General features: G+C 37.9%; 2 protein-coding genes across 2 annotated transcripts in view; one reads left to right on the top strand and one right to left on the bottom strand.

Moving 5' to 3' along the window:
• Window positions 1-12,602, top strand: part of SON (SON DNA binding protein) — a 44,400-nt gene extending 31,798 nt beyond the window's left edge. The window contains exons 8-13 of the mRNA XM_011950047.1: window positions 2,312-2,422; window positions 4,123-4,239; window positions 8,446-8,593; window positions 10,708-10,779; window positions 10,892-11,007; window positions 11,538-12,602. Of these exons, the coding sequence (XP_011805437.1) occupies window positions 2,312-2,422; window positions 4,123-4,239; window positions 8,446-8,593; window positions 10,708-10,779; window positions 10,892-11,007; window positions 11,538-11,696 (723 nt within the window). The 3' untranslated portion in view covers window positions 11,697-12,602. The remainder of the gene's footprint in view (window positions 1-2,311; window positions 2,423-4,122; window positions 4,240-8,445; window positions 8,594-10,707; window positions 10,780-10,891; window positions 11,008-11,537) is intronic.
• The window catches only part of DONSON (downstream neighbor of SON), a 28,716-nt gene extending 5,292 nt beyond the window's left edge, over window positions 1-23,424 (bottom strand). Inside the window, exons 1-11 of the mRNA XM_011950048.1 lie at window positions 23,390-23,424; window positions 22,620-22,700; window positions 21,048-21,251; window positions 19,354-19,532; window positions 18,265-18,443; window positions 17,284-17,365; window positions 17,075-17,179; window positions 16,422-16,620; window positions 14,449-14,661; window positions 13,383-13,528; window positions 8,428-8,510 (exon numbers count right to left, since the gene is read on the bottom strand). Coding sequence (XP_011805438.1) covers window positions 13,391-13,528; window positions 14,449-14,661; window positions 16,422-16,620; window positions 17,075-17,179; window positions 17,284-17,365; window positions 18,265-18,443; window positions 19,354-19,418 — 981 coding nt within the window. The 5' untranslated portion in view covers window positions 19,419-19,532; window positions 21,048-21,251; window positions 22,620-22,700; window positions 23,390-23,424 and the 3' untranslated portion in view covers window positions 8,428-8,510; window positions 13,383-13,390. The remainder of the gene's footprint in view (window positions 1-8,427; window positions 8,511-13,382; window positions 13,529-14,448; window positions 14,662-16,421; window positions 16,621-17,074; window positions 17,180-17,283; window positions 17,366-18,264; window positions 18,444-19,353; window positions 19,533-21,047; window positions 21,252-22,619; window positions 22,701-23,389) is intronic.
• Window positions 23,425-23,430: the final 6 nt, after the last annotated feature.

Raw genomic sequence — 23,430 nt, 5'->3', positions numbered from 1 at the left:
TATAATATATATATTTATATATACATACATATATACACATACATGAAACATAGTCAAATTACTATTTGGTAATACATTTTTGACATGAACTTGCAGCTCCCTTGGTAAGTCTGTTGAAGAATAAATGTTTTACTACCTCAGGAAAAACATAGTTGTAATTTTATTTAAATATCAAGGTTGCTATAATAAAATTCCTTTCAGAGTCATATGAATTTAATATGAAACACTAAGATTTGAAGAATTTCATTCTGGGGATAAATGGTGAGGCATTTAGGTTACCTGTTTAATAAGGGCTAAGAGAGAAAAACATTCACAAGTATAATAGTTTGCTTTCTACTTGGAAAGAATTACTTTTATTCTAGAAGTTATATTTTAGAGCCACCTGAATAGATTTGTGGCTAATTTATAGTTGGAAATCGGGGATCAGGAGTTGGGATAGTGGGTAGACACATTTTCCCCAGTATCCTCTCAGATTTTAGCCTTTTTAGAATAAAAGCCTATTATTTATGTCTAAGCGCCCTAACACTTAGATTTATAGAGACTGCTAGGAAAAGCAAAGTAAGTGTGAGAAGGTTAATGAGACAGTGCTTGTCTCATGCTGTGCCTTCAAAAATTACCTTGATAATCCTACCTGACAAAACATCTTAAGGTAGGCCTAGGGGGACATGAATTTTCACCTGAAATATCTGCATTCTCATTTAAAGTCCCAAGAATCAAAGACTTAAAAGATGAACATACTAAGTTTCTTAGTGTTTCAGTCTCACTTTGCTTAGATTAATATTTCTAATATGTCTTAGAAATATTCTAATTTGTGTGATGATTTACTTAAATCGACAGCGAAATTATAGTCGAGATTCAATTTGAAAGATGCATTCTGCATTTGCTTATTAGACTGTTTATAGATCTCTAGAAAGATTATATATTAACATAAATAGTCTAATTACAGAAAGAATTAATTTTGTTTTCATTTTAAGAAAGCATTATATCAGAATCCATACTTTCTTAAAGAAAAACCTTGAGTTAGCTAAAGGAATATTAGTTCATTAGCAAGGTAACTAAGAATTATGGAGGATTAGAGGTTCTGAAGGTAAGAAAGATTGGTGAATCCTTATGCATGAGTTATAATTATTCTCACAGTCATACAGCCTTCTCTACTAGACAGGTCTTATTCTTAAAAGAAGTCTTTTATACGTGATACATAGTCTTAATAACAACTAGCCTCTACTTGTAAAAAAGAAAATCTGTAGCTATTAGCTCTTTACTGAAGTCATGTTTGTTATGTTCATGCAGTGTCTGCTTACTCTTTGTATATGAAAACAGCGAAACCTTCCATGTCAGATAAGCATTTTACAAAAATGAATATTCTTGTGAGATAACTAGGAAATATTAATAACGTTAAGAACAACCAAGAAATGAGTTGATACAGATCAACTGAAGCTTTTAATTTTAGAACAAAAAAAGTACCAAATACTTAGGTTGATGTGTTTTTCCTTCTGTGGTTAAACCTTCCACGAATCTGACAAATTAAGAATTGGCTCCAAAGATTACTTTTTAAAAAAAAGTTTCTTCCACTTACCATAAGGTTTTAAAAGGTAGAATATGAGCTTTGAAAAGAAAAACCTAGGACTTCAGACACTTAAAAGTGTTTCAGTTGATGTTTATGGACTTCCACAGAAGTGTTATAAATAGTATAATATACTTATAATAAGTAGTAAGTGTGTATAAACTGAAAACATGGTTTGCTTATGTATATCCTGAATATATTGTTTAAAGAAATTGGGTTCTTAAGACCAAAGTGTCCACAACGGGAAGATGTTAAAGATACGCTGATGAGTAAAAGAGTGATCATAATGATTTTCTGCTTGCTTATTCAATAATTTTGCTTACTGCTTCTGAAGGTTATGCTAATGAGTAAAATGAAAACTGCTAAGGAATGTAATAACCTTTACCACAGTTAAAAAAATTTGCAGCTTACTTATAAATGGCTTTCAATCATGAAGGGTAGAGAGTTTTAAGTTCTTAATGGAACCTTCTATGATTATAGTTTGATATATATAATAGAAAATTGACTAAATTCAGTCAGATTTTGGGTTCAGTTCTGCTGCCTGTGTGATACTTTGTAATTTATCTTAATCCTCTTCTGTTTTCCAAGATTACTTTCTCTTTTTGAGTCTTCTCCCTATTTTCCAAGATTATTAGTATATAAGACTATTATTTTGTTTTTGACATGTAGCAACTAAAGATATGAGTACTTTTCAGAATTTAGGGGACTATGGTAATTTGAGATAATTATCTGTGTTTTCTTTCGTAGCCTGTGGACATCTCTACAGCAATGAGTGAACGAGCACTTGCTCAGAAAAGACTCAGTGAGAATGCATTTGACCTTGAAGCCATGAGCATGTTAAATAGAGCTCAGGAAAGGGTATGTAGCAGTTCTTTTTTTTTTAATTGTTATGTACCTTCAGCCAACTCACACCAGTGTACCAGTTTTAATGTCTAAATAAGAATTTTGCTAACTAGTTGAGTTGTAACATCATTTACCTTATTTTAAATGTCTTATTTTAAATGAAAGTGATTTGAGGCTTGATCATTTATTCAATAAATGTTTATTGTTTACTATGTGGCAGGAACTGTTTCTTGAGAGAACAAAATAGAAAAATTTCCCTGTCCTCACGGAGTTTACAATCTGGTGTATAAAAACAACTAAGTGCCTGCAACCCTATGAATTGTGTAGGTAGCAATAGCTGCAATATTTTAGCTGAGAAAACTGAAGTAAAGAGTGGTTAAGGCCAGGCGTGGTGGCTGATGCCTGTAATCCCAGCACTTTGTGAGGCTGAGGTGGGGACAAGGAGTCAGGAGTTTGAGATCAGCCTGGCCAACGTGGTGAAACCCCCGTCTCTACTAAAAATAGAAAAATTAGCTGGGCATGGTGGCACACGCCTGTAATCCCAGCTACTCAGGAGGCTGAGGCAGAATTGCTTGAACCCGGGAGGCGGAGATTGCAGTGAGCCAAGATGGCGCCCCTGTACTCCAGCCTGGGCAACAGACTGAGAGACTGTCTTGGGGGAAAAAGAAAAAAAAAAGTGGTTACGTGATATCCATGGTCACACAACTAATCAGTGGGGGAACCTGGGATTCAGACCCAAGCAATCTGAATCTGGAGTCTGTGCTTTTAACAATGGACAGCCTCTCCATTTCATTTCCTACTGTTTTATGGTAAATCAGTTAAGTACATGTTCAGACAGGAAATACGTTGCTGATAGAGCAAGGTGTTTAGTAAATCTAATTTGTGTGAATGATAGCTGATTATCACAACAAATGTTGGCGACTGAAAAAAAGTGTACAGGCTTTTTTAAAAAGTTGTTTTATGGCCGGGCACAGTGGCTCACGCTTGTTATCCCAGCACTTTGAAAGGCCGAGGCGGGCGGATCACTTGAGGTAAGGAGTTCAAGACCAGCCTGACCAACATGGAGAAACCCTGTCTCGACTAAAAATACAAAATTAACCAGGCATGGTGGTGCATGTCTGTAATCCCAGCTACTTTGGAGGTTGAGGCAGGAGAATCGCTTGAACTCAGGAGGAAGAAGTTGCAGTGAGCAGACGTCGTACCATTGCACTCCAGCCTGGGCAACAAGAGCGAAACTCCATCTCAAAAAAAAGTTTTATGTATTCAAGTGGACAGTTTCCTATATTTAAACTCTTTGAACCTGTGTCATGAATTTAGTCTGTATTTATAATGTCTCAAAGGAAGTAATTAAGAATTCAGGCTGTCATGACATGTACTACAGTACATTTGTATGAGATAGGTAGGAAGGGGGGAGGGTGGGGACCCATTGCCATATGAGCTCTTCTTTGCATTTTTAGTTTATCTGTGTGACAGTTTGAAGAATATTAACAGCCGTATTTTTTAGTAGCCGTGCTTTTAGATACATTTCATAATCTTAATAGGAGTCACTAAATGTTGTCAAACTGCTTTAGAAAGTAGGCAAACATTTAATGTTAAATATGTTTTAAACATTAAATATTTAAGTCTGCTTTTCAGCCATTTTTAGCAAATTATTACTAGTGACATTTTAATCAGGTAATTTTATTTAGTTAACTGAGACTACTACTTTTCTTCAGATTGATGCCTGGGCTCAGCTGAACTCTATTCCTGGCCAGTTCACAGGAAGTACAGGAGTACAGGTTTTGACACAAGAACAGTTGGCCAATACTGGTGCCCAAGCCTGGATTAAAAAGGTACACAGTATATGCACATATGAAAGTGTCGAACAAAGTTTAAATTTTTTGGAAACTTTTATTAAAACTGCATGAAAAGACCAGTGACTCTAACCAAAGTTCCAAGTAAATTTGCTATGTGTATATGCTCCAGGGTGGACACTGAAGACGGACTGGATTCATGAGAAAATGGCAAATGTATAAATGTGGCTTAAGAGCCACTAATTTATAAGGTTATTTTAAAAACTGCTACTGCTGCTTTTGAAGGGGTGATTTAACTATATTTTGAACGCTAACAGCGTATCAGGTGCTGTTCAGAATATTCCACAGTTCCTGCTGGACTACTAACCTAATCATTTCAAAGCAGTGGTTCTCAAATTTTTCTTCATCATGGGATGCTTTATTACAGGTTTATTTTTGGTGGATCACTGCCCCCAAGAGCCCTCTACCACCTTAATTTTCCATTCCTCTGTTCCTTTGTCCTTGCACCCCACCCGCTTCATTAGTGCCTGTGCCTTCTTGTAAGATCTCTTGGCCCCTGTTCCTTAATCCTCTTGTGACCTGTAGCCCCAGGTCCTTTTGGTTGTCAGCTGCCAGTCACAGCAAGTGGTTGGGAGGCCCTAGTATTAGCTCTGCATGTGGTGATCTTGCCATGGGACTGGAAGGCTGAGGGAGGATGGCTGGAGTGGGGTGGGCTGTGGTGAAGGGGATGGGATGGAGATTAATCTGTGGACCACCATTTAGGCCCTAGTGGCCTCTGGTGATCCACAGGCGCAATTTGAGAACCACTAATTTCATGACAAAACAGATATGTAAGACCTAAAATCAAGGGAGAGGATGGACGCCTCGTGCTACGAAGATGTAGGTGCATCTGGTTTCAGATTCTGCAGTGAGACCTGTGAACTCCACCTACGGCTGCCTCATCACTGGGGGAGTCTTAGGTGGCTAAGAAGGGCATTCTGAAGAAACACGTTCTGGTGAAGGGATAAAGATTGGTTGGATGGGTGATGGGAAATTTGTTACAGGAGTACTGGCAGCATAGCAGTGCTGAAACTGGGAGGCTGCGTGGTCTAATGGATTGGGAAGGTTTCTTTATCCTGTTGTACTCCTGACTCCTTGTGTGATCGTGGGCAAGTAACTCTTTGGAATTTCAAAGTCTCCGAGGTGTCTAGTGGTAATCAGTAATGTGATGGTTACCTATAGAGAGTTGCTGAATGCCAGTGAATGAGCTGAATTTCTGAAAAATAAGACATTGATTGCTTTGGGTATTTTAATCTTGTAACATTTATTTCAATTTTGATAGCTTTATCTCTGTTGATCTTACTAACAAATTAATATGAAACATCATGTATACTCACTATGCCTGCCTTTTTTCGGAGGTAGTTGCACTGATGTGTATAGTGAGTACACAGTTAGATTCATTAAGAAATTACAATTTATGTAGTTTGCTGAGAGTTGGTGTTAGAATAAAGGTGAAAATATATATAGAAAAATATTTTAAAGATTGGATTAATCTTGGACTTCTGTATTATAGTTAACTATGAAAGTGATTTATATACTATTTGAAAAAATGTCTTACATCTTGGGAAGAACTATAAAGGTACATCTATTTCTTTAGTTTTAATTCTTTAATACTATTTAGTCTTGAAGCTAAGTACTCAGTCAATATTTCAGGAAGTTAGAAATAAAGCTTATGGGTGTTACAATAGGCACATAATACAGGCAATGTACACTACTAGGTAGAAACTTCTGAATGTGCTTCCATTACAAAATTTTGGTCTTTATCTAATGATGTGCTGATGCATAATGTTTGTATACTTCTAAATATGTTAATAACTTAAATAACTTAAAAAGTGAATCTTTTACTGACTCAGTTGGTTTTCCCCTAAAACCAATTTCTTCTGGTATTTGCAGTCTTGTAGGCAGTTAACAGACTTTAAGTAAATAATTTTAAAATTTTAGTAGCACCTTTAAAAAAGACTTTGACTTCATATTTTATGTAAGATATACTTTAGGAAGCAAATCATTTTGATAAACTATCCAATAAAGATATGTTCATCAGACCAAATTTTAAATTATAGTTAAAAGTAGCACTTAATATGAAAAGATTCATTTGTATAGAATTACTGAAGAATATTTGATGCTAGTATCAACTAAAAAAGAAACTTTTTAAAATTAAACATGGACCACAACATGTGGAAGTCATTAGGCAGCTGAAAATTTAGCATGTATCATTCTTGTTAAATACCACAAAGATTGTCTACTCATTAAATGTTTAGTTGTGTTTAGAAAACCTGTCAAACGATCATTTTGGCTCTTCTTTAGTGTAGTCCAGCATCCACCTATGTGTTAAAAAACACATGGAATACCAACATCCTCTGTGTTCTTTTTAGTTTGTTGCAGTATATTTTTAGATTTTAAAAAAAGCAAAGTTTTATCAGTATTCTCATTAATCAGTAAAACACTTAAAATAGTTGGTTTAAAAGAACTTTTATTTCTGGAATGGAATGATTTGGATGTGACCTGATAAATAGAGTTTATTATTGTGGTCTCATTAAATTAATCAGCTTTTTCACATTGGGGTAAAGAAACAGATGACGATACTAGGGAATGGAAACAAAATTGGAAACCTGGGTTATCTGGGGATTTATATTGTACTCTGCACAGTTGCCCTTTTTTTTAGGAGTGTTCCCTGGAAAAGAGGGACGGATGAACCTGGAAGTAAGTAAAAGACATTCTAGGTGTGTAGCATCAAGGCAGTTAATATCCAAGCATCAGCTTTCTCTTTATACATCTACACTGCATGGCCTGCACCAAATAAGGAACTGAACCAGGGGTATGTTTTTACCTCCACAGCTGCCTCCTTCCATCAGAGCATCTTGATGAACTTAATGTCTAGTCACATGTCATTGGCATGTTTTCTCCCCAGCATTTAATTATAAAGCTGGGAAACAAAAGATGATAGTTTTACTACTGCATACAAACATGTTTTTTTTTTTCCATTCAGTATTAACTTATCAATATAGGAGATGTGAATACATACTATTTCCTGAGCTACCACAGTTTTTTTACTCTCTCTGTTGATAAGTTAATGACTTTTGCTATATGTATATTTATGTATATGTTTGGTAGAGAACATAAAAACCTAAAATTTAGTAACAAGGGGAAAATAAAGCATGATCTGGAGATACATGTTTCAAATTTTTAAAAAGTGGCCATAAAGATCAACAGTAGAATTTAATACTGTTTGTTATATGTACATGGATGCCCTTTAATAAGAGGCATTGAATATTTCTTAACCTATAAAAATAAGTGTTGATCATGCTAATGTATATACTTGTGCGTCTTAGGACATTAAGTGGTTTGCTGCTTTGATGGAAATTATGGTTCAGTGGGTTGGATACAAGAGAGATGATTGTTCACAGAATAACCTGTGAACTTTCACCCCTCTGTATGGAAACTTGTTTCAGGGCCAAATCCTTGTAGCTGTCTTCTTGCCCCGGTCAGTGCCAGCCGTACTATTCACAACATTGCTGCTACCGAGGCCTAGGTATGTAAACGTTTAAGGAGTTTTTTAAAAGTCTTTTAACATCAAGCTAGGTTTTAAAAGAATTCAAATTCATTTTGGCATACTTACAGGATATTTTATGTGATTGTTTTCTATTTGTTACTGTGTAAATTTCAAGAGGTTTTTTTTTTTTTGGCTGCTTTAGGGATTTTCTAAGTAAAATATTTATACTTGCTTTATAGTAGAATGGGGAAGAAAACTTTGGATGACAACAGTATGCTTCTTCAGTGTCTAAACTATTTCTAAGTGATTTCTGGGCTTTATTCATAAACTAGGTACACCTGGGACAATTAATATCATTGATTGTTTTAACATTGCCTTCTTTTTATTTTGCAAGCTAAGAAGAGATACCAGTGAACCTAAATAGTGGACGAAAACAGGAGTGTTCTAATTTTTTTTTTTTTTTTGAGGGGGGCACGAGGGCTACTGTTTCAAAACTGCCATTTACTTGTCTTATTTGACTTCTAAAATACTATTACGTTAATGTGAAAATAATCAGAACATACACACTACAGTATGTATATAGAGGAATTTACATTTAATTGCTATAACAGATCTAGAAGTAAAATAAGATTCCTCTTTTTAGAAAGTAAGCAATGAATCTGTTACCACTTTCTAACTGTAAAATGGGGATATTTTACCTTTCTTTCTTTGGATAGGATCAGTTCTTAAGAGCAGCCCCGGTAACTGGAGGAATGGGAGCCGTTTTGATGAGAAAAATGGGCTGGAGAGAAGGAGAAGGATTAGGAAAAAACAAAGAAGGCAATAAGGAACCCATCCTAGTTGATTTTAAGACAGACCGAAAAGGTAATAAGTTCTTTTTTGAAATGTTTATTAACACCTCCTTTAACATTACCTTTGATATATCCTTTTGAACCCAGTGATCCTGAACTTGAAGGCATTTCTTGTATATATACAGCTATTTGTCAGAATAAACATGAACCCCTTTTGGGGTTCACAGAAGCAGCTTTTATGTAACTATGGATAGAGACACTAGTTCGAACTTTTAAAAGGCACCTTTTGTTATGCTAGTTGCTAAATATGGAAATGTGTATATATCTAATTATATTACTACACCTCCAAATTCAACCAGATTTCATGTTTAGAAAACAGGATTTCCATTTTATTTTCTCTTGACAAAGAAGCATCCTTATTTCTAGTTTGGTTTATTTTTTGTTATTTCTTATTACAATGCTGTTTAGATTTCATAAACCCTGTTTGCTTTTTTTTTTTCCCCCCAAGCTCAGTAGTTTAGTTGGGTTAGAGTATAGTAGACCAGCTGCTGACAATAGTGTTACTTCTTCCTGTTGCCTGGTGTTAAGGCATTTTGGAACCGTTAGCATTGACTGTATTTTCCTTTTACCTTCAGATACCTGGGCAGGACAGCACTGTCTTCCATGTAGCTTGTATGTAGTTGTTAAGTATTTAATCGTTCCCACAGATAATAGCTAATTGGCATCTTTTAAATAACTTCTTCCTTTGGAATAATGTAAGTGGAATCACGAGAGGCTTGCCAGCTCAGTATGATTTTTTATAGCTTGTTTAAACCTCATTTATAAAAGCTGGCAAATGTGAAACTGGGATTTATTTTCATCTTTGTAATCAAACAGTAAGTTGAAGCTAACTTCAACAGTTAATCTGTCTTAATGAATTTGGAAATGAACTAGCTCTGCACCAAATACTTTGGTGTAAGTATTGTACAATTTCAGGAAGCATTCTCCTTGGAATTGTGGGACATGGCCTGACTGTAAGCTCTTGGAGAACCACAGATTTCCCAGGATAGGTTTGGAAAAACTTGTATTAGCACGGAATTATTTAGCAAAGGTTGAAAAATTTCCTGTAACATACAAGATGAGCACCCCACATCTGGAAACCTGAAATGCTCTAAAACAGAAAACTTTTTAAATACTGATATGATGCTCAAAGGAAATGCTCATTGGTGCATTTTGGATTTCAGCCTCTTCAGATTTGGGATGCTCGACCAGTAAATTCAATGCAAATATTTGAAAACCTGGAATCATGCGACACACTTCTGGTCCCAAGCATTTTGGATAAGGAATACTCAACCTGTATATGGAATTGGGAAAGCAGTGTTTGGGTTTAGCAATATAGCTAATCCCCTTTGTAATAAGCCTATGGAGAGGGAGGTTACGTAGAAAGGTTATGTTCATATTTTGAGAACATCTCCCATTTGTTAGGAAGGGAGAGGAGAGTTTGCTAGGAAAAAAGGGACCTATTTTATTTGGAGACAACCGCTTTTTTCACCTTTTTGGTGGCTTAAAATCCTAACCTTTTTTGGAAGAGTCTTAACTGAGGCTTATTTTTTTGAGAGAGTAAATCTGCAGAAATCATTTGGCAATAAACTTTTTTTTTTTTTTTTTGAGATGGAGTTATGCTTGTTGCCCAGGCTGTCAATGGCACAATCTTGACTCACTGCAACCTCCGCCTCCTGGGTTCAAGCAATTCTCCTGCCCCAGCCTCCCGAGTAGCTGGGATTACAGGTGGCTGCCACCATGCCCAGCTAATTTTTGTTTCTTTAGTAGAGACGGGGTTTCACCATGTTGGCCAGGCTGATCTCAAACTCTTCACCTCAGGTGATCCACCCGCGTCGGCCTCCCAAAGTGCTGGGATTACAGGCGTGAGCCACCGTGCCTGGCTACTTAAATTTTTGTTTTCTGTTTACATTTGGTATTTATTACAATTTCTCATACCAAGGTCTATGAATATTAAATATAAATTTATATGCTGAAAAACAGTAAAAGGAGAAGAAAGAGAAGATTGATAGAGAAATCAAGTGTACTAGGAATCTTGATTTTATCTGAAGGCATACATTTTGAGGTTCAGACTCCTACAGAGGAATCTTTGTTTTAAAATGGTGCTTTGAAAGTTATTTAGTGAACAATCTTTTTTTTTTTTTGAAGGTCTTGTTGCAGTAGGAGAAAGAGCACAAAAGAGGTCTGGGAACTTCTCTGCTGCAATGAAAGATCTGTCAGGTGAGAGCACATTTCTGAATTTCCTCTTACCCTAATCCCACCTTGAATTCATTATTTCTTGCAGAAGTTGGTGGAAATAATTTAAAACTGAATATTTTTTCCCCTGCTGCAGGCAAGCATCCTGTGTCTGCTTTGATGGAAATCTGTAATAAGAGAAGGTGGCAACCACCTGAATTTCTGTTGGTCCATGATAGTGGCCCTGATCATCGCAAACATTTTCTCTTTAGGGTAAATATGAATTTCTGCACTAATTGTATATATTTATTAATGTGATGACTTAGAGGGTGAGGGGTAAACATGATGACAGGATTAAGGTTCTGTTCATGGGTGGGGGATTTGTATTTGTAGTTAAGTGGTGGGGTTTTTAAACTGAAGGGTGCTTTCATATGACTTGTCAATGTCCTAGTTTTAAAAAAATTGGAAAAATATGGGCAAAATATAGTATACAATTTGTTATTTTCTAGTTGAATGTGGGGAATTAATTTAATACTTTTATCAGTCTTTTTCTCAATTTGGAGACCTGCTTTTAATTTGCAGTCCCTTTCCCCAAATGATTTGCTGCTTCTGGGTTGAGATTATAATTTGACTTATATAGTATGGGTTTTATATTTTTGTAAATTATTTTTCTAGCATTTAGTGAAAAAATACAAAGCTAATAGATATTAAAGTTTGATGCTGTTCTTATTGTATGTTTTTCTTGAATAGGTATTGAGAAATGGAAGCCCTTACCAGCCCAATTGTATGTTTTTCTTGAATAGGTATTGATAAATGGAAGCGCTTACCAGCCCAGCTTTGCCAGCCCTAATAAGAAGCATGCTAAAGCCACAGCAGCTACTGTGGTTCTTCAAGCAATGGGCCTTGTACCAAAGGACCTCATGGCTAATGCCACTTGCTTCAGGAGTGCCTCACGTAGATAGATTGAGGTTTTATAATAATCATTTCAGATAATTTTACTCTGCATCACAATGTATTTCCTCTTTAATGTTGTAAATATTTGGCAATTTAAGACATTGTGTAAAAAGCAATCTGTAAAAACATCTCCAGGCTTTGATTTTTGTACCATGGAAATTGTATTTAACCATACAGGGTTTTGGTATGTTTATATTGTTTACCTTAGTGATGTATTTGTTTAAGTGGCTAACATCCAAACGATTGTTTGAAGGCATCAGAGTAATCTTCAGTGTGGAATGTTAAATAACGCTTTTATACTGTATTTTGTACTATGATGTAACTCCCCTTCCTTATGGCTAGGCTACTGTAACACTTGCCTGTAATCAGTGAAGGGCTGTGCACCTTGTACTATTTCACAATGGGTTCTGCTGGACAGATACTGGGCCAGTGTTATTGAGGTGATCAAGATCTGTTCCACAGGGCTATTGCCACCATCTCCCGTCAAAATTTTGTAGAGGTTCTAAAAAGAAAGTGGTATGTTGTGTGGTGATCAGCACTAAGTCCTGCATTCCTGTTAAAGCCACTTGGGTCGTAAGAAGGGAGTAAAAAATGAAGTCTGACTAGAATTCTACTATTGCAGAGGCCAAGTACATTTAGTATGGCATTGAGTTGTGATACAGTTTTACTTTGATGTGCATTTTGAATTTCAGCTACACCTAGATAGACGTAAAATGATAATTAAAATGCTGTAACCAACTTATCTAATAAAATTGGCAACGAGCCACTATTTTGTTGACTATGAGAAAGTTAAAGTTTATGTTAATTTTTAGGGTCTGATAGAATATTTCATGTGTATTACAGTGGTATTCATATGCTATGTCTCTAAACTTTATTTTCAAAAGCTTAAGGCCCAAATACAAACTTCTCTGGAATAAACGTGGTGTTTTATTTTCTGGATTATAAAGTGAACAAATACTTAGATACTATTATTTCTTTACCCAATGCTTTTGATTTCTAAGCACTTTTATTTTAAAAATGTGAATTATACAATCCCCCCCAACACACACACACACACACACACACACACACACACACACACACCCTCCCACCCTATAAGCACATTAAATACTACTTTGCCATGACAACTCAGTGTACTTCACAATTCTTAACACTATTCTATGTGGAATACAAAATGCCTTTTTATCTGAATTAACATGCATTAGAGTTTTAGTATATGTGAAAATAAAGGAATTATAAATCAGTAGGAAAGATATTAAGGTAGAAGCATCACCAATCAGCTAGCTCAGTAGATGTTACCTATATTTATTTTCTACCTTTATCAAACAAGAACCTGCTAACAGTCTTAGGTAAATGGTAAAGTAACATATTTTTGCCCTGATGCTATTAGTCACAATGCCATGAGGTAACTGCTATGTGATTTCTCATTTGCAAGGAAACATTAATTCAGTTTCTACTCAATATACAATTAGGTTGTAGGGATACAGATAGCTCATTTGAGTTACCTGAGTTTTTCATCTTTATATCTAAAAATCTAATGTGAAAACAGTAAAAGAAAACACTGATTTAAAACCTTAGATGCTACTGTAATAAAAGTTACGTTTATAAACATGTCAGTATATTCCTTCAACTTCAAGAATCTTGAATTTCCTTGCTAGAAGGCTTTTTTCCTCAAAGATTCCTTTTAGGCTTACTTTGATGTTCAGGATCTCCAATTATAAATGTAGTCTCTCAGCACCACATTCCGTAAAGATGATTTCCCAAGTAATGGTATTTGACTAAGTTGCTCCAGAGTGTTAGGGTGCAAACCACAGTTAGTAAGCTCCTTATGAACAACCTCCTGTGGAAATGTGTATACAAGTCAGTAAAAAGCACATCAATGTTTAAACACAAAAGAGTTTCAAATAATTACTATGGAGATTGACAAATATCTCATTCATGTGATTCATCCTATCAACAGAAGCTGATCCTAAGAATTTTTGTAGTGACAAAATCCCAAAACATTAATGGTTATTTTTGTAAGTCTAGCCAACTGAGATGTATGAGGTGATTTTAAAGGTCTTAATTATTCTAGCTCTAAAAACCTTAAGTATGTTCAAAATTAAAGGCAAATACGGTTAAATAAATACCCACAGTGAATCATGTTTCCTTAAACTATAAAGGAATCAGGTACTATTGAGTTTTGGATCCAAGAGGAAATGAAAATAAAAGTACCTTTTTGAAATGGGAAGTTCTTCAGTCACTGTTAAAACTGCTTGGACTGAGGCTGGGCGCCATGGCTCAAGCCTGTAATCCCAACACTTTGGGAGGCCGAGGCAGGTGAATCACCTAAAGTCAGGAGTTCAAGACCAGCCTGGCCAACATGGTGAAACCCTGTCTCTAATAAAGATACAAAATATAGCCGGATGTGGTGGCACATGCCTGTAATCCCAGCTACTTGGGAGGCTGAGGCAGAATTGTTTGAACCCAGGAGGCTGAGGTTGCAGCGAGCCGAGATTGCGCAGCTGCACTCCAGCCTGGGCAACAGCAAGATATCGTCTCAAAAAAAAAAAAAAAAAAAAAAAATTGTACTTGGACTGAATTCATGAAAGCTACCTCACAAAAACAACTTATAGACATTATTCTTTCCTCTAGTAATTCATAATTAAGTAACAGTTTAATTACTTGAAACACAAAAGTGACTCAGCATAAATGACTCACTTCCCTCCAGCTAGTTTGAGGAAACAACTAAAACAGTCTGTTTATAGGTGTCTTTCTTACCCTATCAAGTACTTTGTCCACTGGCAGGCAGATGTTAAATACAGCAGTTGGCTCATGTGGATACAGTACTGCAGAGAAAGACCCACTCTGTGAAGATCTGAGCAGCATGGTCAGTGAATGCAGAGAATGAGGCATGATAGGACCTGTAATCTCCAAACTGAACTGGTCTCTGTATCCAGAAAGAGCTTGTGTCTTCACATTTACACTTCGTGCCTTCATGAAAATGTAAAGAAAAGGAAAATTATGATCATCTCTCAACCTTTTGTCTAGCCAAAAATATGTTCAATATATTTCCATTTGGGGTTTCCTCTAACAATTATGGAACAAAACTATTTCCCAAGACATCAAAACAATGTTACATGAGTACAAATACTTAGTAAATTTTCAGCATCCTCTCCATATTATGAGATTTTCAGGTGAAGTATATTCCAGAGAATACCATTTTTTCATACGGTATTTTGTCTGATTTAATAATACACTGTCAATGCAGACTATTGGAAAAACAAAAATTTAAAGTCCATTCAATTTTATTACTAAGATTTAGCATGTATTTTGTATTTACATATATCATTTATTATGATTATAATCCCAGCACTTTGGAAGGCCAAGGTGGGAAGATCACTTGAGGTCAGGAGTTCAAGACCAGCCTGGCCAACATGATGAAACCTTCTCTCTATTAAAAATACAAAACAATTAGCCAGGCATGGATGGTGGTATGAGCCTATAGTCCCAGCTACTTGGGAAGCTGAGGCAGAAGAATCGTTTGAGCCCAGTAGGCAGAGTTTGCAGTGAGCCAAGATGAAGCTACTGCCCTCCAGCCTGGGTGACAGCAAGACTGTCTCTAAATGAATGAGTGAATGAATGAATGCAGGGCGGCCAGGTGCAGCGGCTCATGCCTGTAATTGCAGCACTTTGGGAGGCCGAGGGCAGATCATGAGGTCAGGAGTTCGAGACCAGCCTGACCAATATGGTGAAAACCCGTCTCTACTAAAAATGCAAAAAAAAAAATTAGCCAGGCGTGGTGGTGCACGCCTGTAATGACAGCTACTCAGGAGGCTGAGGCAGGAGAATTACTTGAACCCAGGAGACGGAGGTTGCAGTGAGCTGATATCAAGTCACTGTACTCTAGCTTGGGTGACATAGATTCCAGCTCCAAAAAAAAAAAAAAAAAAAGGGCATGGCAGTGCACACCTGTGGTACCAGATACTTGAGAGGCTGAGGCAGGAATTTCACTTGAGCCCACATGGTTGAGGTTGCAGTGAGCTGTGCCACTGCACTACAGCAAGACCCTGTTTCCCCAACCAAAAAAAGATAATACATGTTCATATAATTTAAAAAGAGGCCAGGAGTTCAAGACCAGCCTGGCCAATATGGTGAAACTCCGTCTATACTAAAAATACAAAAATTAGCTGGGTGTGGTGGCTCCTGTAATCCCAGCTACTCAGGAGGCTGAGGCAGAAGAATGGCTTGAACCTAGGAGTCGGAGGTTGCAGTGAGCTGAGATCACACCACTGCACTCCAGCAGGTGACAGAGTGAGACTCCCTCTTAAAACAAACAAACAAGAAAAAACAAAACAAAAAAAATAGCTAGGGTTGGTAGTGTGTGCTTGTAATCCCAGCCACTCAAGAGGCTGAGGCATGGCACAAGAATCACTTGAACCCAGGAGGCAGGGGTTGCAGTGAGTTGAGATCACGCCACTGCACTCCATCCAGCCTAAGCAGCAGCGCAAGACTCCGTCTCAAAAAGAAAATAAAAAGGATTTCATATAATTTACATATTTCCACATAATTTCTTTGATGTAACTGTCTTATATAATTTTTTTTTTTAATGGGAGGAAAGCAAAAGGAAAATATGTACCAAGTAAAAATGCTATGAGGTTTTTTTTTGTTTGTTTTTTTAAATCAAGAATTTATCCTATCAAACAAAGTAAAGTACTTTGTATTAACAGCTAGGTTATGGAGTTTTTTATTACCTTAAGTATTTGCATTGTGGCACCTCGGAAAGCAACAGGGGACAAGAGGGTTGGAGGAAGTCCTGCCTGTGGACCTGAGGTAGCAACTAAACTCTTACAGTTAATCAAAAAATTGAGCAATGTAAAGGTGTTGATTCCTTTTACCAACACAACAGACTCAGGTCTGTGATCCATCTGTACTTCATGTTTCTCTTTACGACTGAAGATGACAATCAAGGAAACTGCAAAAGCAAATCTCACCTAATGTGTAAAGCAGTTATCTTGATTCTGAATCACCCAAGACTCCTTTCCTCCACAAAGAAATGGAAATCCCCTTGCTACCTCTCTTTACCGAATCATAAGGTATATGTTTCAATCAAAATGTTAACAATCTGAATTTGCTACAAACTGACACCTGAACCTAATTTCTTCTCTAGTCAAAACACACCTATTCTCCCACAAAGAATCACAACTGAACATTTTGATTAAAAAAGGTTTAACAGTTCACCATTTATTGATACTTAGGGGCTTATTTAATATTACAATGGACAATTAGTTTTAATATGACCTGAAGATAATTCAAGATTACGGTCATATAAAACTGCCAATGTTAAACTTCTCACTAACGTCATTCAATGAAAATTAATTCTAATTAACAGCAACCAAAAGGATACAGCTTGATAGAAAGTATGTCTGGCTTTTTAATTTTATCTTGCACACCCATCTCTTCCAGCCAGGAAAAACTTTCCTCTTCGTCCTCATCACTGATGGCTTGCTCCCTAGGAAATTGCTACAGTTAGAGTCCCTATTTCACAAAGCTGCTCCTGTACAAATCTATCTCATGAGTCCATAAGGATGACATAAAGTTATTTTAATCACATACTCCCCATATCCCAAGCTTGTTCCAGATGCTGTCTCCTTCTTATGGCCACTTTCTTTTATTAAAGGCAGAGAAAATTCAATACCTACATGAGGAAAAAAAATGTAACTGAGTTTTCATGTAAAGTATTTACCAGGCATGCTGTACTTTTAGAGTGTACAAAATTTAAAATGTTGGTTTTTATAAATGATTAAGGCAGTAGAGTTTTCAAGCTTTCTTCACAAACCTACATACATGCATAAAACATATTTCCTTGAAAGAGGTTCGGGAGACAACACATACATGTGACACTCTTTCATCAATTACACTGTATCCCAGTTCACTTTTTGCAAAAGCACTGATTGGGCCCATTAGACAGATTTTATGACTCACTAATGGGTTTCCTCAGTTGGAAAATTATGTTATTAAAGGGGTAACTGGTACTACAGATAAATTTCTAGAAGACTATATTCAGATGGTGACTATCTGGCCCAATATGTGTTTTATTTTAGAGATCAGAGAAGGGAACATTATGTGGAAGGAACAGTTAAAATCAGGGGTCCCTAACCCTTGGGCTGTGGACTGGTACCGACGTGTGGCCTGTTAGAAACCGGGCCGCACAGCAGGAGGTGAGCGACTGGTGAGTGAACATTACTGCCTGAGCTCCACCTCCTGTCACATCAGTGGTCGCATTAGATTTTCATAGGGGCACGAGTCCTATTGTGAACTGCGCATGTGAGGCATCTAGGTTGTGCCCTCCTTATGAGAATGACGATCTGATGTGTAACAGCTTCATGCCGAAACCATCCTCCCCACCGCCCTGGAAACTGATCCCTAGTGCCAAAAAGTTTGGGGACTGCTGGATTAAATAATTGTGGGGGAGGAAAAAAAAACCTAGAAATAGAGAATATATTTCTTAATGTTGCTAATCAACTGGTAAAAGGCATTTTAAATTCAAATACTACTATATAGTATAGTATTCTCACTTTAAACCTAAACTTTTACCTTCATTTCTCATAGCTTCTCTTAAACCTCGAGTTGTAGGAGATATGAGGGCTGTGATTAAGTCACTTCCAGCTAATCCTGCTGCTCGGAACAGGACAGTAAACTGATAGGTACAAACGTAGAAATAGGGGCAAAGTTTTGTCTTCAGTAAATTATACAGAGAAGTAAAGCTCACGGACCTATGAAGTAAAAACATTTTCTTATATTATTAAACATTTAATGCAATGTTTATAATTCTGCATAATTCAGTTTGATACCTGGTTTAAAACACAACACAAATATTTTAGATAATGGTTTGAATTTTTGTGGTTACATATGACTTAGCTTTAAAGGACTGAAATTGGTTATGAGGACTCGCTGATGACTTCTCAATACTTTAACAGTGTATACCACTTAAACACTTACTTTGCCTTTAAACAAAATTTAATTGAGAATTACTTGCTGACTTTCTCTGAGCTGCTGATAAAAAAGGAAGCAGAGACAGACAAGAAGTAGCATTAAAGAATTAGGGGTGTGTGTGTATGTTTTTTTTTTTTTGAGACAGAGTTTCGCTCTGTCACCCAGGCTGGCAGTGGCACAATCTGGAGTGCAGTGGCACGATCTCAGCTCACTGCAAGCTCCGCTTCCAGGGTTCATGCCATTCTTCTGCCTCAGCCTCCTGAGTAGCTGGGACTACAGGCGCCCGCCACCATGCCCGGCTGATTTTTTTTGTATTTTTAGTAGAAATGGAGTTTCACCGTGTTAGCCAGGATGGTCTCAATCTCCTGACCTCATGATCTGCCCGCCTCAGCCTCCCAAAGTGTTGGGATTACAGGCGTGAGCCACTGCGCCCGGCCTGTCAGTCTGTATATATTTAACCAACACTTATATACATTCTACCACAATTGGGTAAAGAATGAATAACAGCTAAAAAAAAAAAAAAAAAAAAACTAAACAGTTTACATGTTGGTTATTAACAGGTTCAGATAAAATTCACAAGGATCTAGATACCCTTCTGCTATTAACGTATCCAGTCACAAATATGATAGCGAATACTGCTAAAATAAAAGTTCACTATTGAATTATACAAGTTTTTCTTACTAATCTTACCAGTCACTCATTAAAACATGCTGCAGGGTTGCATCATTTGACCAAGGACTTGTCTTTCCAGCCATTTTTCTATCAGCTCCAATACGAGGGAACAGTGGTAGCCAAGACAAAGTAGGGTGGAGCCAATAGATAAGGCTCTGCTGGAAGGTACAACGGAGCTCAGTGGAGAGTTTGGGATCCTAAAATCCAAAGGTGACAGTGGAGAGTTTTTGCCCATTGAGAAATACAGAATTTTTTTGAAGATAATATATACCAAACACTTAGGTCTAAGAACCTTTACTGCTTTCTATAGGAAAGCATTAATAACTGTTATAGGAATGAAAACACAATTTATCCTTATTTGGGCCAGATGTAATGTTAAACCACAGTATCAGAACATTTAAACATAGATGGGAACATCTGCCTGTTTCTACCATCCTTAAGGACAATTCACTACCTTTTTTATCATGAGGAATAGGGGTGGGCATGTGTGTGTAGGTAACACTATGTCCAGCCCTCTCTCCAAAATGCTGTTTTAAAAGTAGCCAGTAAACACTGATATGGCAAATCACAAATCACCCTAATCTATGTATTGAAAAGATGTATAATATACCAAGACCTCTTTCAGGGTAATCCTTTTCTAACCTAGTTTGGGACTTCAAAGAAATTTTTTTAAGATATAGTCTCACTCTGTCACCGAGGCTAGAGTACAGTGGCGCAATCACAGCTCACTGCAGCCCTGACCTCCTGGGCTTAAACAATCCTCCCATCTCAGCCTCCCAAGTCGCTGGGACTACAGGCACCCACCACCATGCTCAGCTATTTTTTTATTTTTTGTAGAGAAGGGGTCTCACTACATTACTCAGGCTGGTCTCAAGCAATCCTCCCACCTCAGCCTCCCAAAGTGCTGATATTACAGGCATGGGCTATTGTGCCCAGCCTCCCAGTTTTGAGTTGACGCTTTAAAACAATCAAAATGTATTTCTCTAAAACTATTCTAGAACTCACAAACTCCCAAAGATTTATAAAATTTTCCTTACACAGGTAAGAAAATCAGTAAATCCATCAGCCCTTGCAATCCCACTCAATTGCTTTTCACTTCTTTCTTTGTATTTTCTTTCTCAAAAAGCCTTAGAGAAAAATAATTTAACCATTCTTGCCTGCAACACTGATTAATTTGTAGTACAAGTCTCTAAAATTTATGAGCAATTACTCAATTTGACTTAAAAAAAAAAAAGGTATGGCCGGGCGCCGTGGCTCACGCCTGTAATCCCAGCACTTTGGGAGGCTAAGACAGGCAGATCACGAGGTCAGGAGATCAAGACCATCCTGGCTAACACGGTGAAACCCTGCCTCTACTAAAAAATACAAAAAAACTAGGCGGGCGAGGTGGCGGGCGCCTGTAGTCCCAGCTACTCGGGAGGCTGGGGCAGGAGAATGGTGTAAACCCGGGAGGCGGAGCTTGCAGTGAGCTGAGATCTGGCCACTGCACTCCAGCCTGGGCGACAGAGCGAGACTCCGTCTCAAAAAAAAAAAAAAAAGGTATGAAAGCACCATAAGCACCATTTGGGAAAGACAAAATTTCCTAAGTCTTTGTATCTTTAAATTTCCAAAGAAAAACTTAATGGAAGGCAGTATCTCTGCTATTTTGCAAAGGAGAGCATTTCACACTTAATTTGTTACTTTAACACATAACTATTTTATTTCAGGGTTACCTGTATACTTTTAGGCAAAGTAACTTCTGTTGCCCTACAATGCTGGACAAGACCTTGAGCCTCTTCCTGTGCTTTCAAATGATCTGCCCAGGTAAAGGGTTGAGAAGAGGTGAAAAGGAGTCGGGTTTTAATACTCCAGTCCACAGGTAACTCAGTATTTTCTGAGGACGGAATATCAGACTCGGAGAACGATACGTGTGAAGTCTTTAGAAAACAAAGAATGCAAAAAATTAGTCGAGTATTAAGAAAAAACCTTCAACCTAAAGATTTTATCAGCTAACATACTCAGGATCACTGAAAAGTAAAAATCATATAAACTGTATAATAAATAACACTAAAAATATATTACACACCATAAGAAAAAGTCTGAAAGGAGTCACACTAAACTTCTAACCGTGGTTATCTGTGGGAAGAGGGAATTTGTTGTTGTTGGGGGTAGGGGTTGTGGAGGGGCAGATTTCACTTTTTAGTTTTTACAGTTCTTCATGGTAGTACAGATGTTTGTACTGAAGTAGAAATATTCAAAGTGTTTAAACATTTTGGATCTGTTAAGCCTCTGAAACTCTGCATCCAGGGCTAACAAAGCCCATATTTAAGAAACATTTCCTGACTTCATATATTTCCCCTCAATCTGTCTGCTGTCCTTTCAGGTCAACATTCTCCACGATACAATATTTTTTTTTTTTTTTAAATTGAGACAGAGTCTCCCTCTGTCGCCTAGACTGGAGTGAAGTGGTGTGATCTTGGCTCAGTGCCAACCTCTACCGCCTGGGTTCAACCGACCATCGTGCCTCGGCCTCCCCAGTAGCTGGGACTACGGGCATGCGCCACCATGCCTGGCTAGTTTTTTTGTATTTTTAGTCGAGACGGGGTTTCGCCATGTTGGCCAGGCTGTTCTCGAACTCCTGACCTCAGGTGATCCACCTGCCTCAGCCTCTCAAAGAGTTGGGATTATAGACATGAACCACCGTGCCCGGCCAAGGATTCTTTTATATAACAAGAAAATATCAGGGAAGGGGGAACTATCTTTGATAGACCATAAGAAGGTCACTTATTTACAAGAGAAACTGGGTCTTGGAGAACTGTTCTAGCCTGTTCCCATTAGGACAAACCGCATTTATCAAACTACACAGCACAATAGTAGTGGTTGGGGAATGGAAACGTGGGTGTGTTAGGGCAGGGGGGCAATGAGGTTCAGTGCCATGCCACAACCTGTGGAGGTGGGCCAGGAGGGCTGGCTCTGAGTGATGAGCTGGAGAAGAAAACTGCCCAAAGAAGAGTATTAAAAACTGTTAGAGGGTAAAAGAAAACCCCCACATCTATTAGGCCTATTTTAGCACTGGCTATCTTTACAGTCATCATTACTGTATCAAACCAACTCCTTTACCTTGGCTGACGTCGTATTTTCACCCCTGGTATTTTCACCCCTGATCAAGCCTCTCTGTAAAACTACTTTCCAAGCAAAATGCTTCTGAGAAGTATAAATGTAGTTTTAAAAATAGGCTCAAATCCTAGCTACGGAAAAAAAAGTTTATACAAATACACATTCTAATGATATTTAAAAAGTATTACCTGGGGTAATTCAGTAACAGTTGTTCTTTCAGGGAACTTCTCTTCCCATAGCAAATCATTTTCTTGATTAGAATCTAAAAACTGAGGTTAAAAATATTGTCCTTTAAATTTTAAAGGATGCTGAAGTTTGCGTTAAATAAGTACAGAGCCTCACCTGGCATACACGCTTCTCAATAAATGCAAGTGCACCCAAATTCAGACGCACCCCATCCAATCTATGAGTTTCAACACTTCAGTTTTCTGCCTGAACTTTAGTATCAAAATTGAGGGGAACAAGGGCTGGTGTTTAAAACAGAAAGATCCAAAAGGCTTTGCATAGGACAAATGCTAGGGAATTCTGACCCCACGAATCCTCAGCTTTCCCCCATCCCCAGAATAAATTTGGAGTGCGTAAGAGAAGGGAGGCCCTGAATCACGGGGAAGCAGGATTTGTCACCTCTCCCATCGAACAGCGTCCTTGCAAGATGGGGGTCTCAGGGTTTTTCCAGCTCTCTTCTAAATCACCTTTAAGTCCTCCAAGGGGCCCCTCACTTTCCTCGGGAACGCGTCCCGTGCGTACAGCCCGCAGCGGGGCAGCCCGCGGCGCGCTCTTCCCGCAAATCCGGCCTTGCCAGAGCCGCGGCTCCCAGCGCGGGGCACCCTAAAGCCACGGGCGGCCGAAGTCTTCGCGCCCACTTCCTTGCCTCCAACGCGAGGACTTTCCACCCCCGATTCACAGCTGGCTCAACCCAAGACAGAGACCCTTGGCGGCCAGGCTACAAGACACTCACCGGGCCCGGCGCCTCCGGCTGCTCGCGGGCCGGCCCGTCGG

The sequence above is a fragment of the Colobus angolensis genome, unplaced genomic scaffold (assembly GCF_000951035.1).
Source record: "Colobus angolensis palliatus isolate OR3802 unplaced genomic scaffold, Cang.pa_1.0 Scaffold300, whole genome shotgun sequence".
NCBI classification, from domain to species: Eukaryota; Metazoa; Chordata; class Mammalia; order Primates; family Cercopithecidae; genus Colobus; species Colobus angolensis.
This window is presented reverse-complemented; position numbering and strand designations above follow the sequence as displayed.